Source organism: Marmota marmota, unplaced genomic scaffold (genome assembly GCF_001458135.2).
Source record: "Marmota marmota marmota unplaced genomic scaffold, marMar, whole genome shotgun sequence".
NCBI lineage: Eukaryota > Metazoa > Chordata > Mammalia > Rodentia > Sciuridae > Marmota > Marmota marmota.
The window spans coordinates 27,079,911-27,099,346 of NW_025999968.1; the positions used below are offsets into that span (position 1 = coordinate 27,079,911).

The 19,436-nt window shown below is 36.1% G+C and overlaps 1 protein-coding gene across 1 annotated transcript in view; it reads left to right on the plus strand.

The window, feature by feature from the left end:
- The window catches only part of Vgll3 (vestigial like family member 3), a 49,064-nt gene that overhangs the window by 11,275 nt on the left and 18,353 nt on the right, over positions 1-19,436 (plus strand). Inside the window, exons 2-3 of the mRNA XM_048803501.1 lie at positions 104-221; positions 9,039-9,575. Coding sequence (XP_048659458.1) covers positions 104-221; positions 9,039-9,575 — 655 coding nt within the window. The remainder of the gene's footprint in view (positions 1-103; positions 222-9,038; positions 9,576-19,436) is intronic.

A 19,436-nucleotide genomic window follows, 5' to 3' on the forward strand; every position in this document is an offset into this window, starting at 1 on the left:
GGAGGAGGAGGAGGAGGAGGATGAGGAGGAGGAGGAGGAGAAAGACCAGCCTGCCGAGATGGAGTACCTTAACTCTCGATGTGTCCTTTTCACTTATTTCCAGGGAGACATTGGGTCAGTAGTGGATGAACACTTCTCAAGAGCTTTGGGCCAAGCCAGCACCTTCCATCCAGAATCTGCCATTTCAAAAAGCAAGATGGGGCTAACCCCCCTATGGCGAGGTAAGAATTCAAAAGCAGATGCTCTCCAGGGCACTGTCTCTGTTTCGCAACTGCCTGTACCAGGTTCCAGCTGGAGACTTGCCTCTGGAGGACGGATATCACTTGCTTTTTAATTTTTAAGGACAGCAAGGAATTTCTTTCAGACAAACAGCTGGATCAGTTTTGTCACATGTGGAATGCAGGGTTGGAAAGGATGCAGTCACACCCCTTAAATTCCTCATGGAAAGTAGCAATGCAACCGGCCTGAGTTTATAGTGGCCGAATCAAAAAGCAAAGCACCATTCCTGAAGCCCCGATGGCCCAATTTTGGATCTCTAAATAATAGGCGTGCCGGAATCTCTTCTAAAAAAGGCTAGCTTTATTGCCCATTCCTGTAGGTGTTTCGTGGTGACATAGTGGAGATTTGAGTCTGACCCAGGGACACAGTCTGTGTTCTCTCCATAGCTTGCTTTTCAGCCGATTTTGGATTAACTCTTTAAAGTGTACAGCTAGGCATTGTTGGCAGCATTTCTATGATATAAAGTGATGTTTCACCATAATAAAGAAAACGGTGCAGATTGAGCATCTTCTTATTTTCTTCTATACTGGAGGACACAGAGATTTATTTGAATCTGATTTCTAACAAAAAAAAAATCACTGGGTGACATTTTCGTGGTAATTACAAGGTTAGAAAAAAATAATGCATCAATCCAATGGTAGCTTCAGAGAAATGTGGTACAGATGTTTCTTACAAATTCACCTGGTTATGAGAAGTGCATATAAAATGGATCTCAAAGTTCTTGATCAGAACCCTGAACATCACAGGGAGCTTGTTAGAAATGTAAATTATCCACCTCATCCCCCAATCTACTAAATCAGAAACTCTAGGATAATGTCTACTTGTGTTCAGCCAATATGCCCAGTGATTGAGAGGCAAACTCAAATTTGGTAATCATTGATTTAGTGTTGTTGAAAACAAATCAAAGGCCACTTCCCTCAAGTCTATTGAAGCATAGTAGTTTCTGGAAGAAGACATGGGGAATCACATTTTAACAAGTGTCTTGAGTGATTCCCATGATAAGGACAGGTTGGCCATCTGCGAACAGGTCAAGTGAGAGGTAACTGATATCTTTCTCAATGTCGGAGGAATGGTTTTGCTCTATTACAGCCAGAGAACTGGCCTGGAATTGATGAGCCTGATCTGTAGATCTGTAGATACAGGGCTTTTCTCCCTTCCCTTCTTCCCCCTTTTTAATTCTTGCCCATTCTTCCTCCTTCCCGCCCTCCTTTTCTTCTACCCTTCTTCTTTCACTCTTCTTGCTTTCCTCCATCCCTCTCTTCTTTCCTTCCTCTCCTCTTACCTTTTCCTCTTTCCCTCCTTCCTTTCCCCTTTTTCCTCCTTATTTTTTTTCTAGCAAATATAAACTATTCTGTCATGACTATAGGGGAAGGTGGATTACACTCAGATAACAAGATTCTTAGAAGTGAATTGGGAAACATCCTGCTTATTTGATTAGTAAATACTATGGATTTCTTACAGGAACTAAAACAGTCCTTGGAAAACCTAAGACACTTATGATATCAATCAATGTCTTATTTGATAGCACATGGTAAATAATTTTTAGAGGGTGAAAATTAGAATGTTTCTGTGAATCAGATTATTTAGTAAACAATTTGATGCATCAATAAGAAATCTTATCAGGTTAATCAGTTCCAGGAGAATAATTATTGCAATATCTACTACTTTAAGTTTATTGGCATATAAAGCCTAGTAATCATTTAAACTCAAAACCAAAAGGGCACCAAATTGTCTAGAGCAATTGTCTATAGTATCATAGCCAGAAACGTTTTAAAGGGGTTGTTGTATTCTGTGCAAAAACTCTATAACATTTTCATGACTCATTGGAACATTTAGAGAAAACCTCTGATCAGATGGCACCTTTTAGTATACAAAGGGTGAATAATGGTAATATTTTAATACCATAATTAGAATTTTCTTGGCATAATCTTCAATTCAGTCTTCAAATCTATCTCCAGTTTCATTCATTGACTTATTCAACAAATATTTATCAAGCTCCTAGCATATCTAGTTGATGTTCTTGGTACTGGGACTATATGAGACAGCCTGAAGCTCCACACTCGTGGAGCTTATGTTTCAGTGTTAGCAACAGGTAATAAAGAAAAAATGTCATGCAACGTCTTACTTTACTGCAGGCCATAATGGAAGCTCTGTCTGAAACAGTTACATTTGGACAGAGACCTGAAAGAAATAAGGATTCATCATGTGACTATTTAGGGGGAAATAATTCTACACAAAAGGAACTGCTAGTGCAAAGACTCAGAAGATTGACTCTAGCATGGGCAGTGAGAAGCAAAAGTCTTTGTGTATGTGGAGAGAAGGGAAAAGTGGTAGTGTAGAGCATATATTTTAGAGCTTTTTAATCTCTTTCCCACTAGGTTTACGAATATCACACCTAGTTATCTCACATCATTTTTCCTGATGCTCAAGATAATGCATTTCTATGAGGAAACTCCAAAATAAATATAAATTAAATAATTGAATGACTGAATTAAGGGAACCAAATTTATACTATGTTCTCAGGATTTGAAAACAAGACTTCAGTAGAGAAACAAATATTGCAATAAGTTGTATGAAACCTTTGGATACACTTTTCTTGTTTATAAGATAAGGTGGTGAATTAAGTAATTGTGAAAATCTTTTGTTCTGTAAAATTCTTTGATTTCAGATGCATGATTTACTTTCCATTTGTGAACAGAAGTTTACCTTGGTTGTTTCTAGTTCTGAATTAGTCAATTTTAAATAAACATAAAAAGCTGGGTAGGATTCATAGGAGAGCCCCAAAATGTAATTGAAGATACAGAAAATTAAAGAGAAGATAAAATAAAATGAGATTCACATATCTGATGGAGATAGTTGGTGACATTTTTTTTTTCAGTAGTGGAGACTGAACCCAGGAGTGCTCTGCCAGTGAGCTACATCCCCAGACCTTTTTTATTTGGAAACAGGTTCTTTCTGAGTTGCCCAGGCTGGCCTCAAGCTTCTGATCCTTGTACCTCAGCCTCCTGAGTAGCTGGGATTGTAGTGTGTGCCAGCAAGAATTTAATATTAATTGATAAAACTACACAAAGTTGAAAAATGCAGTCTTTGGAGCCTATTTATTTTGGAGTCAAGTCCAAACCTTATTAGTTTCTGGTTGTAATGTGATCTTGGATTAATAACTTAAAATCTCTCTGAGATCAACTTCCTCAATTGTAATATGTGTTTATTGATACTCAAGTCCTAGGGTTATTGTAAAGATTTTGTGATAATATATATGAGTAATTCAGCACACAGCTTGAATCAAGGCATTCAATGAAAGTCAGATGACATTTCTCTTTTCCTTAAGTAAGTTTCCACTCATTTGGTAAGTAGAAAACCAATCTTGAGTTTTTATCCAGAAGTGTTGTTTTCTGAAAGTTTATATTTCTGGCACAAAGCAAAGTGTTTTGGACATAATAGATGCTAAAGGCTATTGATCATGTTAATAGTAGTGACTATGACACTTTACAAAGGAGCTGCTGACCAGCTCTGTTAAAGGGTCTAGTTTATATCATGGAGTTATTGCAATGCTTCAGACATGCTACAGTGCTACAACTGAATTATGTCTGACTACAAAAGATATTCCATATTAGATGAAAAAAGTCAGGTGACAATCAAACAACAGCCATAATTTGAATGTATATCTTCTAATGAAGATGGAGTACTTTATGTGTTTTGTACTTAAACTAATTAGAGAAAATATTTGTACATTATTTCACAAATCGTCTCATCAATTAATTCCAATCTCACTATACTTTTTATCAGGAATTAGAGATTTTCAGTTAAGAAAACATAATGATCTGATTGTAACCTTATCCCCATCCAAATAAAAACATTGGCTTTGAATATGTCTGTGCATTAATTTACACACACACACACACACACACACACAGAGAGAGAGAGAGAGAGAGAGAGAGAGAGAGATTGTGTGTAGAAATGAGTAACAAATCAAATGATGGCAGAGTACATCACATATTTAAAACTGTGCTGAATGGAAAACTTATTGGTGTTTTGTTCTCCTTTTCTTGTAGTTGCAAAGCCACTATCTTTTGGTTAGTTGAGCTACATAGGGTGTGCTTGGGGCAACTCAGTTTTGGAAAAAAGGACGAGGAAGGCATATCTCAGGAACAGCCTGGCTAGAAAGGACAGAGTTGAGCAGAATGTCCAGGAGGCTCTGGAGGTTGTTGCTTTCAGGAAGTTTAGGAGGAACACGTGAGAAGGAAGCAAGGCTTGACTTACCTCATTCTTCTGCCCCCAAGGATATGGGCACCTGATGTCACTCTTTAAAACTCTCATTGTAGAGTCACGGGGCCCATTTTGAGTAACTGTGCAACAAAGTAACTAGAGGGCAATCTTTTAACATAATGGTAATGCATAATTCCTGAATGACAGAAAATGTTGAAACATGTTTCATTTCACCTCTGACCTGACAGTTTGTGTACATGAGAAGCTGAACAAGAGAGTGGCACTTGGATTTTATCAGGATCCCTTTAGGTTAAAAATGATTGATTGAGCTGATTTTTTTTTTCTTTACTGAGATTAAGCTGATAAATATTATCATTTAACACTGATGTATTTAATCAATATTTATTCTAAGAATGTGTTTTCTGGAGATTATTAAGATGACTTAAGATAGAGGTCCTATAGCATTTCATTATCTCATTTTGTCTTTAAATATAGTTTTCAAAATTAAGTAATATTTTTTAAATTCTTTAAATTAAAATTTGAATTTTCTCTTCAATTTTTTATCATTAGTATTTCGCTTTCTTTTAAGAAACAATTGGGGTTACTATAAATAGCATCACAGCTATTAAACTGGAGGAAATACTGTAAGAAACTCCTTAGGTTTTCTAAGATACATTTCTGGTTGGAATCAGATAGATTTACTTAGTATGCTTTGGGTTGGTTGCACTGAATAAAAATATATCAATTTCATCATTTTCTTTTTTTGTTTAGAAATAAACTGTGGTGTGTGTGTGTGTGTGTGTGTGTGTGTGTGAAAGAGAGGGACGGGGTGGGGATTCTTAAATTCCAAATGCAAAGTGAACCAAATTATCTTTTGGCTTTTCATATGTGTTAGGCTATCAGTGTTAACATCATTCAAATATTGTTTAATATCACCCAAATATTGAATAATATTGAATCCAAAGTCACCAGAGAGTGTTAATATCATGCAGTTTTGAATTGTCTCCACTAACCTGAAAAGTAATATGGCACAGAAATAGCTCGTGCTGTTTTTCATATGCTTTTTCATCCAACAAATGTGGCTGTGATTAAGTACTCATAAGCAAAGAGTCATGTAATGAAAAAAATTTACATACATATGAAATAAGCACAATGATTCTCCAGCATGAAACAAAGCATATCATCTGTTTCTTTGTGTCAAGATTTTTTTCTTTAAAAAAGATAGCAAATAGTGATTCTGAAGTGCATTTTTTTTCATACACATATTTTCCATTCAATATTGTTTCGCTTACTTGTAAAATGCAACAGTGTTTTTGAAAAAGGCTGCATAGATCTTTGTAAACTTTATATTGATCTCAGGAGACATACTGATTGGGAATATATTAAGTTGCTTTTATTTTTTTTTCCTCCCTGGACATTTTAGTACTTTGTTTAATCTTTAAGGAGTGTATTTGTAAAAATAAATGTCTTCTTTCAATAATAATGAGTACACTAATCACAACCTGATACTTTATAAATAAGACAATGATATTTTGGTAGGGAATTAGTTCATTATTCACATTTGTGTATGTATATCCAAAATGTTTAGGCATGTATAAAATAAGATTGGTTCCATGTCCATATAAATGAGAATAAACAAAAGGAAAGCAACCAGAGAAACAGTCTTCACTCTGTAATTTTGAATTTTGATAGGCTACTTTATTCAAGGGAACTCTATCTGTGGTACATATTTGTGAGCTGGAGTGTGGATTCTGGCACACCAAGAGATAAAGCTTGAGAGTAGAATGATTTGGTCCTAAAGATGGGAATTGCTACAGCAAAATGACAGATTGATGGTGGCAAAAGCTGCATTATGTAATTTAGAGAATATCTATAAATTCCCTGTGTAGATTTTAAATACTAGTGGCTTTCATTGTAGATGTGACAAAAATATTCTACAAATGGCCATCCCTTAAGGCAAATTGTATTTTCTTCTCATAATTTATATAACTGTCCTTTGTTTCATCAGCAACATTTTTTGGGGGGGGTACTGGGTATTGAATTCAGGGGCACTTGACCACTGAGCCAAATCCCCAGCCCTATTTTTTTTTTTTTTTTTTTTAGAAACAGGTTCTCACTGAGTTGCTTAATGCCTCACTTTTGCTGAGGCTGGCTTCAAACTCATGATCCTTCTGCCTCAGCCTCCCCAGCCACCGGAATTACAGGCATGCAGCACTGCACCTGCCTTCATTAGCAGCATTTTTCATAATTGGCAACAATTATTAAATGAAGTGTATTTGCCGCAATGCCAGTGAGTTTGATTTTTACATGGGATCTTTTGAATAGATTGTGACAAAACACAGTCATTCCATTAGGTTTCCTGGAAAGGTGGGAAGACTTGACAATTGTGCAGCTCCATCCTTTGCCTTTTGAAGAACAAAAGTTTCCTCAGAGCTTTCAGAACCATCATGGTGCTGTGATGGATATGCTTGACAATGAGACTCTAAATGGCTGTTTATTCACAGGATAAATGGAGCACATGATGGCTGCAGGGAAGAGAGTAGAAGTGCTTGCACTGCTGGTGCCAGTGTCTTCAGGGAAGTTGGAGAAAATGCTTGAACATGATGGTGATAGCCTGATTATATTCACCTCATGATATATATATATATATAGAGAGAGAGTGGTTAATTCAAGTTATTTCCCTGATGCAGGAAAAAAAAAAGTTCTGTAAATTAATGAAGTGAGACCATGAACACATTATACTTTGGATACTTTTAATTTTCAGAGTACTTTGGATATCCTTTCTTCAGTGGAATGATCTAGAAGGTTCTCTTATGTGGAACCCAGTATGAAAATACTACCTTATTATACATGCGTAACTAATATTTTTGGCAATATGTATCAGTAGTTAGGAATAATTCATAGAACACTCATCTGGGTCCTTCATATTTCTGTAGTATCTTTTTTTCAAATTCTGCCTGTTGATCTCATTTTCCCTTCAGTATTGCTATTACAACTGCTGCTGTGTGCATGTGTATGTGATAAGTGGTCTTTTGTTCATGTGCTTTTTCATTGTCTTAAAATGCTTTGTCCTACCTCTTCACAAAACTAGCTTCCTCTCAACCTTTCAACGTAGACTGGGTTTCCACTTTATTAGATTGGTTCGGTGTTCTTTCTCTTGGCTTCCTCTTGTGAGAATGCCTGCCATGTCTTTTTGCTTATGCATTTTGACTTATTGTCCTCCTCCAAATGGTGATTGAAAATGACATTTGTCTAGTCATTCCTGACCCCTTTATGTTTGGCATACACTAGGTTAGGTCATTCAGAAATAGGTCATGACAGTTGAGCCACTGGACTGATGCAGAGTTAGAGGAAGAGTCCCCCTCTCTTTGGTGTTCTTTGATATTCTCTTTCAAACACCTCCTTACACCCATGAACTCTACTTAGATTTTTCAACAAATTCCAGATGTTCAGGTTGTAGTTATAATTATGTCTTTTTGCAGCATATTATGAAGCATGCCAGCTGTTGATTCTTAAGACAAATGTCTTGGGCTGGGGATATAGCTCAGTTGGTAGAGTGCTTGTCTCACATGCACAAGACCCTGGGTTCAAACCCTAGCACTACAAATAAAATAATAAAATAAAGACAGATATCTTAGCCTCAAAGCCCAGCTTTGTGCTTGCCATTGTAAATCTTTGGTTTCTCTGCCTCTAAGATGTCCATAATAAAATAACAGTCTCATGGGACTAGAGTGAGGATCTTATGGGATCATCCATGCAAAGCACTTGACCTAGTGTTGGGTATTTGGTTATTCTCATTAAATGTTAACCATTATTATCACAATTGAAAGACTCCCAGTTCTGTACAGGGGGTAAAAAGAGGTTGGAAGACACTCCCCCCCACACACACTTTTTTTTGAAATATTATTTTAGATGTTGATGGACCTTTATTTTATTCATTTATTTACCTGAGGTGCTGAGAATTGATCCCAACACCAAAGGGAAAATTGATTCACACATGCTACCACTGAGCCAAAACCCTAGCCCCAGGAATATACTTTTCTTAAAGGAAAATTAAATAGAGAGCACAGTAAAATGTAATCATACTTACATTTGTTACTTTTTGAGTTGGAATGTTTGGTTTGAGTGAAAAATATATATTTGTGTTTAAAAGAAGTTGGTCAAAATGATTATTTCCAATCCATACACGACTCATCTATGGCACAAGTTTTCTTTACAGGAAGAGTGTAGCCATGACCTGAGCTCAGGCCTAAAGGCACCAAACCTCCCAAGAGGAAATGAAGCTTTTCAATCCCCAAACTGCAAGCCTCAGCACAGACAGCACAACTAAGAAAGCAAATGCTGGGGGTGAAGGGGGTATTCAGCACTTTGAATCCTGCCCATTGTCTTGGCACGGGAGCCCACAGGCCAACATTTTATATCAGTTCACCCCTGTGTGGGGAGAGGAAGAGTGCATGCTGATTCACCTGCTTGTGAAACATTATTGGACAAGTAAAGGCAAGTCTATCCCAGAATTGAATCTTATGTAAATAATGTGTTTTCTGTCTTCTCAGACAGCTCAGCTCTCTCAAGCCCACGGAGTAGTTTTCCAACTTCCTTTTGGACCAGCTCCTACCAGCCCACACCTGCACCCTGTTTGGGGGGAGTTCATCCCGACTTCCAGGTCACTGCACCCCCTGGCACCTTTACTGCTGCAGAGCCCAGCCCCTGGCCAGGACATGGCCTGCATCAGACTGGCCCAGCCCCTCCCCCGCCCGTGTCTGAGTCCTGGCATTATCCCTTGGCATCTCAGGTGAGCCCATCCTACAGCCACATGCATGACGTGTACATGCGGCACCACCACCCCCATGCCCACATGCACCACCGTCACCACCACCATCACCACCACCACCACCACCCTGCTGCTGGCTCTGCCCTGGATCCCTCATATGGGCCCCTGCTGATGCCATCAGTGCGAGCGGCCAGGATTCCTGCTCCCCAGTGTGACATCACAAAGACAGATCCGACTACAGTCACCACTGCTACCTCAGCGTGGGCCGGAGCCTTTCATGGAACAGTGGACATAGTGCCAAGTGTGGGGTTTGACACAGGTGAGCTGGTAGATTTCCTCCTTTTCATACAAAGAAGAATAAGTTAAGGCATTTAAAAAGATGGATTATTTAAAAAAAATTTTTTTGAAACATTTTTTTTCTATGTACAGTGAAGCTTTGATGATATGTTTGTAGAACCTAACCATTTTGCAATAATTCCTACATTCCTGCAGAAACTGGTATGACGAGCTTATGAAATCCAGCCTGAGAAAGATCTCATAACTTTTCTCCCGTCTCTTCGGCTAGTGATTGGTTCCTTTGCACTGGAATCTCTGGTACCTTAGGTTTATAGAGACTGGAACATATTCTTTAAATCTTATCTGTGCTCTATTCTGTGTAATGCCCAATAGAATTCATGATTAATTTGTCATGCCCTTCCCCACTCTCATTTCAGTAACATAGACTTAATTTGACTACTATAAAATCTATAAATTCAACAGATTCAAAAAAACATGGCAAGGAAAGGATTTCTTTCTCTAGCATTCATCTCCTCTCTAGCTTTGAAGGTCATGGTGTTAAATATTTGAGCTTGGATTTTTGGACTAGATGTGTGATATTAATAGTATTACTAGTTCTGAGTTCATGAAATCACAGGCGCCAGACTAAAAATATTAAAAATTTAAGAATTGAACAAAAATCAAGTTAGCAATTCTACATTCCAAAGTCACCCATCTCCACCTCCAATCACAACTTCCTTCCCTGGAACACTTTGTGATGTACTAGAACTTTCTTTCCACCAGCTCAAAGAGATTTTTTTTTTCCTTCTTTAGATTTTCAACAGTGGGAGGGATCTTTAATCCTGTGCTACCTCATGACAGAAAACTCTCCAGAGTGGGAAATACCCAGCTTCAGGCTGCATTCACTCTGGCATGAGTAGAACATTCTTATTTTGGTCAGAGGCCTGTCTCTGAGCTTTTCGATATTGGTCAGTGCCCTGCCTCACCCATTTCAGCTTCTCATCCACTCTCAGGGTTCAAGCTTATTCTCTAAAAAAACTATCAAGGAGCTGAGTTCTCCTTCTTAAACAAGAGTGGGTTGTGGGGCTGGCTGTCATAGGCTGCTCTTCTTCTATTGCCACACACTAAAAGAATGAGGATGGCTCTTGAGTTGTTTGATGCCTGGTGCCAGATATTGTTGGAGTCCCAGGTTAGTAGCCACTGTCATGGACAGTGGCCCTGATAATTTGCTCTGTGTTCTAATTCTGCCATCTTTTGCTTACTTTTGTACTGGTGTATTTTGATGTGAGTCTGATTCACGAATTGTTCAGAATTCAAACTTGAAATAGTCTTGTCAGGATGAAATGCCCTGTTCTTACCTTCTGGAAAGGGACAAGAATGGATTTTTTGTTCTCTGAAAAGTCTTGAGAAGGATCTGTGTATATCCAGGCTTGGGAAATCCATTTGCCTAAATAGAATTGTCCTGTGTCCAAGCTGAGGTTTGAATCTGGACGTGTCCTTCTCTGATGGAGTGCTGGAAAAGCAGTTCCCTCTGTGCATAGATAAAATTAGGTAACTAAGACTCATAATAGTTCCTAGCGAGGAATGAAGACTTGCCTTACTCAATGTATGTAGAGTTGTACTTTGTCAGTGTGGACTTGGGGTCATGATCATGATCTATCCCTATCCCATGAGTTTTGAGTCAACTAAGAAGGTATCAAGCAGTTCAAAATGGCATTATTGGCATAGTCATTAAGGAGGTAGACTTGTATCCTAGATTAGGTTAACTGCTACAACTGGACTTTTTACTACCTGCAGCTAAATTTACATTTTGGGAGATGCAATCCCAGGGAAAATCTAAACCTCAGAGAAGATTCCCATAAACATCTTTATCACAGTTCAGAACCCCATTACTTGGAAAAGAGACTGATGACTGCTCAGACTTTTCTCTAAAAAACAATAATTTGAGGCATGAATCTTGTGTGTTTACCCTACAAATGGGAAGGCTCTAAGCCACATATAGTCATTTTCTTCACCTAAACTCAGACATAAAGTCAACTATCACATGAATTAGAAAGGGACCATTTTCCACAGGAAATTTTATGGGGTAGTGTTATTTGTGCATCACCTTTGTGAGTTGAGATAAGACTTGGACCAAGAAAGTCTTGCTTGTTGAATTAAGGTCAGTACAGACCTTACTTCACAGAGAACTCTGCAGCTGGATGGCCCTCCATCATTGTCTTTGAGCCTAGGACATCGGCCTTTCCTATTTTTGCATTCACCAGTTATTGCTTGTGATCTGCCTCTAGTAGAAGGCCATAATAAAGTTGTCTTCATTGAGCTGAAGGCAGTTCCCAAAGAATCAACTCTTAAGTCATGAACTACCAACAGGAGGAGAATGAATGCCTCAGTCACAAAAGGCACACCACAGTATTCACTATAGAAGGACAACAACCGGATAGTAGCTTTTCTTTCACTCTTACAACTACTTGTAAGAGATCATAAGTTTCCATGTAAAAGATACAAGCTTGGAAAGGATAAGGTAGCTGAGAAGAGTGAGGGACAGTTTCCTCTATGTGATTGCATCACACTGACCTGACTCTGCAGCTCAGGACTCGGCATCAATGTTGGAGGGCTACTGAATAGCCAAAGAAGAAAGCTTTATTCAGGTGAGAAAGTCATAACGCTTCTCAAAGTCTATAGATATCTAGACCACCAAAATGTAGGTCGTGTTAGACAGTAAATAAATCAATTCAACTTTTTTAGGGTAGTTTGTTAAATGACATGGTATTTTTCTTAGTCATGGTGTTTCCATAGAGAAGTGGTCTTACTCATTTTAGGCTACTACAACAAAATGACATAAGCTTGGTGACTATACTATGTAATATCATTATATAGCATTAAAAACAAGAGATTTTTTCCCCCAGTTTTGGAGACTGCTGAGTCTCAGATCAAAGCGCAGTGGCTGAGCCTGTGTCCAGTGGGGACCTGTTTCCTAGTTCATAGATGACCATTGTTTTGTTATGATTTCATATGGTGGTGGTAGGGGCAAATGAGCACCCTAGGACCTCTTTTAAAAGGCATTCATGAGGGCTCCATTCTTATGACCTGATCACCACGTAAAAGTCCCACATTCTAATACCACTACCTTGGCAGGTTAGGATTTCAATGTAAGAATTTGTGGGGGGAACATAAACTTTCTGTTCATTGCAAATGATTTAATAACTGTGGGTACATTTTTATTTTGCAGCCATTTAAAGGAAATAAGGAAATCTAAAAGGTTCAACATAATATAGCATGAAATGATAAAAGAAAGTTTTGTAGTAACATGTACAGTATAATGCAAGTGTGAAATTTTTCTATACAGGACCAGATAATAGTTTGTTTTGCTGGATCACTACTCAGCTCTGCTCAAACTGTCACAGCCCAAATTTAAATGAGATGTACTCTGTTTTAGTCAGCTTTGTCATCACTGTGGCCAAAAGATCTGACAAGAACAACATAGAGGAGGGAAAGCTTATTTGAGGCTCATGGTTTCAGTGGCCTTGGTCCATAGACAGCCCCCTTCATATCTCTGGGCCCAAAGTGAGGCAAAACATCAAGGCAGAATGACTCTGGAAAAAAGTAACTCAGGACCTGGAAAGCAGGATGAAGAGACAGAAACACATACACTTACACACACACACACACACACACACACACACACACACACACATGGAAGGTGGGGGGGAGATCTCTTCATGGATAAAATATAAACACCAAAGGCACATGCCCAGTGACGTACCTCTTCTAGCCAGCCACACACTACCTACCTACACTTAACATCCAGTTAATGCATATCAATGGATTAATCTCTCCATTAGTTCAAAGCTCTCATAATCTAATCATTTCTCTTCTGAACCTTCTTGCATTGTCCCACACATGATCTTTTGGGGACACCAAACTATAGCATACTTCCTCAGTGAAAATTATTTAGAATTATATTCTCCCAACTGTTTATGGTAGTTACTCCTGGTAGGTTAGCACGTGACCTGAGTTTTAAAGTCAGACAGCCTAATTTCATAAACTCAGCTTAGTCATTTACAAAACAAAATAAGCAGACTCTGAGCAAATTGTTTAACCCCCTCCCAGTGCCTCAGGTTTCTTATGCATTAAAGATGCCTAATATACGATCATTTTGAGTGTTAAATGTATCATTTCAGTGAAACATTTACAAATGCTCTGGCATATAACAGTCTCTAAATTCTAGTTACATAAGAAAAGGTAAACAGACTCACTGTTTTTAAGTTTAAACAATTATTATGTTGATGTACCTCAAAATTAATGAAAAACAATTCATTAGCTTTAAGTCTATTCACCATATTGTGTAATCCTTTTCAATATAATTCCAGAACATTCAATAACCTCAGCAAGAAACTGTGTACTCATTAGGAATCACTTCTTATTCCCCGCTACCATCCTGTCCTATCAACCACTAGTCAATTTGCTGCCTCTATGGATTTTTCTGTTCTGGTCATTGTATATAAATAGGCTCATACATTATCTAACCTTAGGTATCTCCATTTGCTTAATGCAGTCTTTTCCAATTTCATCCATATTGTAGTATATATCATATTTTTTTCCTTTTTTAATGGGTGAATCTATTGTATGAATATACCATATTTTGTTTATCCATGAATTAGTTGGTGAACATTTGCTTTGTTTCTAATTTTTGACTAATATGAATAATGCTGCTATGAACACTCATGATGAGTATATGTACATGTTTTCAAATCTCTTAAATGTATATCTTGTGGGATTGAGAGGCTCTCACTTTTCATTTTATGTTTCTGTATTTCTGGAAGTTTATTTTTAAAAAATCATTTATCATATCTATAATTAATTTAAATTTCCTTTATAAATTTAGAAGTTTCATTTTTTAAAATTAATTACAGCATTTCATAATAATAGAGCTCTGTAGTTTGGTAAGTAAAATTCTTCCATAAGAATTAAGTGAAATGTTGCATCGTTTCTGAAGAACTGAACTACAATGAGTTCAGTCAAGTTCTCTGGCACGCAAAATGTTAAAGCCTCCTTACTGTCAGGGTTGTGTGTATGCACACCTCCTTAGAATTTGTATCCAGGAAGCCTTCTCCCCTTCACCTTGTACTGCACTATCTCACTTATTACTCTCTTGTTGAACAGGTATTACAGTTACCTTGAGATGATCAGTGTGTTGATATGATATCTGCCCTTCTTGGGAAAATATATCTTTGCCAAAATGCTGTTATCACAAATCTTCTATTATTCTTTCTCCCCTTTCCTTTAGCAATCTCAAAACCAGGTTCTGTGACCTCCATAGAAGCACTGATTCTAGCATGTGGGCTTAGTTGAAAAAAAGCTGTTGAACTCACTTAGCTTAATTTTTCTTCATAGTAAAAGCCATTGCTTTCAAGTTTCCTCTCCCATTAAGCAGCTATGAAGTGGTTTAGTTTCAGGGTAGGTGGGACTGGAGATAATATCTAGAATAGTAAAGCGAAGGGAGGACTAATTTCAAGCAACCCCTGGATATTAAATGAGCCTGTGTGCATCAGAAAGAAGAGAGTTAAGTGTGGGAGGGTTTGTGGTTGTGTATAATATATTATCAGACGTGCATATGAATGCAAGAATATGCATCTTCTTATTCACATATTTTTGGGTGATGACATTAATTAAATTCTGATCTAGTAATCCTCTTTCACATAACCATTTACTTCATTTCAATGAAATGCTGTCATTTCTATTTCTTGTTATTGTCCATAATTTACCTTATGTAAGACATACAATCTTGCATTTCCCAGCCAGTTTGAATTAATTTTTCAAGTAGAATTTTGTCAATGAGATTTTTTTACTAAAATACAAAGTTGACTATATTTATAACTTCCACTTCATTCTCTGTATTTAAACTTACTCAAAGTAGAAGGAGTCATGTTTTGTGATGTGACTTCTTCTCTGTAAACACAAGCTGCTTGTGGCTTGAGAATGGTATTCATCTGTAGATTCACAGATTTATTTTTCTTTGTAGACCTCCTGTTATTTTAGCTAAAATTTTGTTACGAATTTATTCTCTCTTACTTTGATAAATAGTACAATAATGCAAATATATATATATATATATATATATATAATATTACAGTTGAGGTCCACATATTCTTTTTTTGAGATACATTTAGGTAAACTAAAATTAAAACACAAAACAATATTTTTTACTATAACATAGATCATGAAATGTGGAGCTAAAAAAGGAATAGAACATGCTAATGTTATTCTGACTTTTCCAAAAATCTACCTTAAGAGTATTAACCATAGATATGTATAATTAGCCCCCGAATAGTAGGTTCAGTGAGGGAATCATATGAGACTGTTCCAAACTATGGTGTTAGCTAGATAATAAGCATTATCTGGTTGATTTCTCACTGACAAGATATATTCAAATATCAAGTAAAATCAAGATTATGTATCACAGGAAATTGGTTTTGGTCAGGCAGAGAAAAAACAGAGCTACAATAGTTACCAGATCTACAGATTACTTGTGAAATTCAGATAATGAAATTTTTCTTAAGTTCAGAAAAGTATTTCTAGTACTGTGTCAGATGTTGAAGAGTGAACTAGATTATTTCTGAAGAGAAATGAATGTCAATGGGCCTAATTCTTTGGCCTATGAATGGAATTTCTCTGTTAGGAAATCTGCTAAAAATTGTATGAGGAGAACCTGCATTTTGATATTAGGGAATACTGGGCATCACTGGGGGAGTTAGATGTAGAAGAATATCTTTATTTATCTATTCATAACTTTTGATGGACACTTTGTGTCTGATAAAATCATTAAAGTGAAATCACATTAAGTAGATTTCTGAAAACTTATGGAGTAAAATACATTTAAAAACAAACCCTGGTTTACTCTGAATCTTGCAGTGTGAACATCTATCAGAAGGACCATGTTTACAAATGACAAAATTATAATGGAATTTAAGTGGGAATCATTATTGCTCAAAATAGATACATAGTAGGGCTTGGGTGTAGCTCAGTGATACAGCATGTGCTTACCATGTGTGAGGTTCTGGGTTCAATACTCAGTACTAAAGCAAAATTCAAGAAAAGTTTTTTAAAGGTTACTATAGAACATATAGTGTTTCATTTGTAATAGGTTAAACTCCTTCACTGGTTAAGATCATGGTAATCAGTGCTATAAGAATGCTTTGCAATGAAATCCATTAGTAGAAACATAAATATATTTGATTTATTAAACACAGGAAACAGTAAAGCAGGACAAGAAACAGCTGATATACAACAGCAGTAAATGGAGAATGGTTTCTCTGCATAAAAGACCAGTAGATGTCTAGTTTGACATTGCTTTTTCATCCACCCTGTGAATTGTTATCTCTAGATAATATCCTGAGAGCCATGCATTTTTTTGTAGCTGGTCTGATGCTAACAAACCTGGATCAAAAAGATTGTCATTGAAAGTTCCCAAAATAACCTTGCTAAATTCTTCCAAAAGCTTTTTAAAATATTACTAATTTTGTAATTTAATTGGACTATTAAAAGGTTTAAAATTATGGAGCTTCATATCCAATCACTGCTGGGAGATACTTTCTCTTTTTAAACATTTTCATTTATAAGGAAAGACTAAAGAAAATCGTGAGTTACTTAAGATGCTAGAATATTCATTAATATCACTATGCTCCAATTCCAAACTTTATCATGAAAGAGGGATGTAGTAAGTTTGGAGAGGAATTATCAGAGATCCACAATAATAATTTAGAGGGTACTCTAGGTAATATTAAAATATCATGGCCCTATGATACTTTTAACTCTAGGGAAGAGAAGGCATCAAAGTAACAAATATTATGTAGATGCTTCATTAAAATAATTTCTCTTTTTCACTTCACCTCTTCCTATGGAACATGTATTAGACCCCCATGGCTAATACATTTGTAAAAGGTGGCTGAATTGTAAACAAACATCTATTCCTACTCTCGAAAATATTATTAACTTTTATCAGTGATTATGAAATTATGAAATCTTATTTATTGTATATTCAGAAGTTATTTCTGAATATTTGATTTCAGCAGATAGAAAAATTAAATAGCATATCCATACAGAATCCAGTGTTAGACAGTAATTCTCAATGGCAGTAATGCTGTTCAGTAAAGATTTACAGAATTTTGAATACCTACATTGAACGTGTTATTTCAGTAAAGAAAGTTAAAGTGTCACAAAGCAATAGTCACAGATTAATATATATATATATATATATATATATATATATATATATATATATATATATATATATATATATATATATATATATATANAATATATATATATATATATATATATATATATATATATATATATATATATATATTAGGCAGACATTTGTGAACTAATGGAAATACTTTCTTTGGACCTTTGTAATTGTTAAGTTTTTTTTTTTGGTGTGTGTGTGTTTTGATAACAGTAAGGGTTGCATAGTAATCAACAACTGATTGCTTCACCCTTTCTACAAAGCTCCCCCTGCCTATATATCATAAACCTATTTTCACTGAGGGAAAAAAAAACAACTATCACACACGTGATAAAATATTTACACACTCTTGAATGGTGTTAGTTGACTAGGGCACATGTCCAGAATGACAATTTCATGACCAGAAGAGTAATGGAAACCATGTTTGAGAAGCATGCAAAATGCCAGGAGATCCCAGCCAGATAGTGAGATGTGCATGAAAAGCAACTGGGTGGTGAATCAGAGGGGAGAAATGCATTCCAGAGCCCTGCTGTCAGTTTCAAGTATCCATGGCTGAATTTTGCTGGACTTTAATGAAATTCCCCTGTTCTCCCAGAGCCATGTAGACATCATGCCTGTGCTCTTACCTGGGCCTTTCGCCATAGAATAGTGCGATAATGTCATGATGCCCAATCCATGGGAATTTGCCTCAGAGATCCTTCTCTTGCTTGATAGGACAAGTTCAGGAGCCTTCTGAGAGCATTATGAATGTTTTAGGATGAATTTGTATAGTAATGCAAATAATTGTGAGTGTATAAATTTGAATCCTTGTATAAGATATCTTGGTTAAGGGAAAATTCTATTTTCCACATATATTGTTGGTAGGAAATTAAAGAGTTGTAACCTTTAAAAAAGTAGCCTAGAAAATGAATTAACATCAAAAGTACTCATAAGCTTTGGCTCCACATTTTAATCCCTGAGTCTTCTACACATAAATGCGAGCATTTAAGGATGTTTGAATTAAAAAAATGTTTAGTAAAATGTTCATAATAAGACTAGATAAGACTAGAATTCAGTGACTGTCACCAAGAGGAGAATCTATAAGTGAATTATGTTCCATGTGGAATTGCTGACTGGAAAAAATTGCAGGAAAAAATATATATGTATGTATATATATATACTGTATGTATATGCATATGTATATGTATACATATGTATGTATATGTATAAGAACATATATACATATATTATATATATACATATACATATATTTGTGTATATATATGCTTTCCTTAAGCATATATATATGCTTTCCTGATTTTATATATATATATATATATACATATAGGTGTAGATATATATATATATACACATATATGTATATATATAAATATATATACACACACACACACACACATACATATATATCTCCTTTCTTTTTTTTCTTTAAAATCCAGAATGTGTTGGTCTGTGTGATGTGTTCATGTACATGTAATTTAATGAAAGCAGAGAAAAGTAGTTTGTCAAATCATGTTTACTTTTGGGGCTGCAATATTGGGCTCACTAATAAGAGTTTGAGGAGAATGAAAGAAGGAAAGTCCAGAAAGAAGGAAAAAAATTATATAAGTACATACTGTGATCATATATATATATATATATATATATATATATATATAT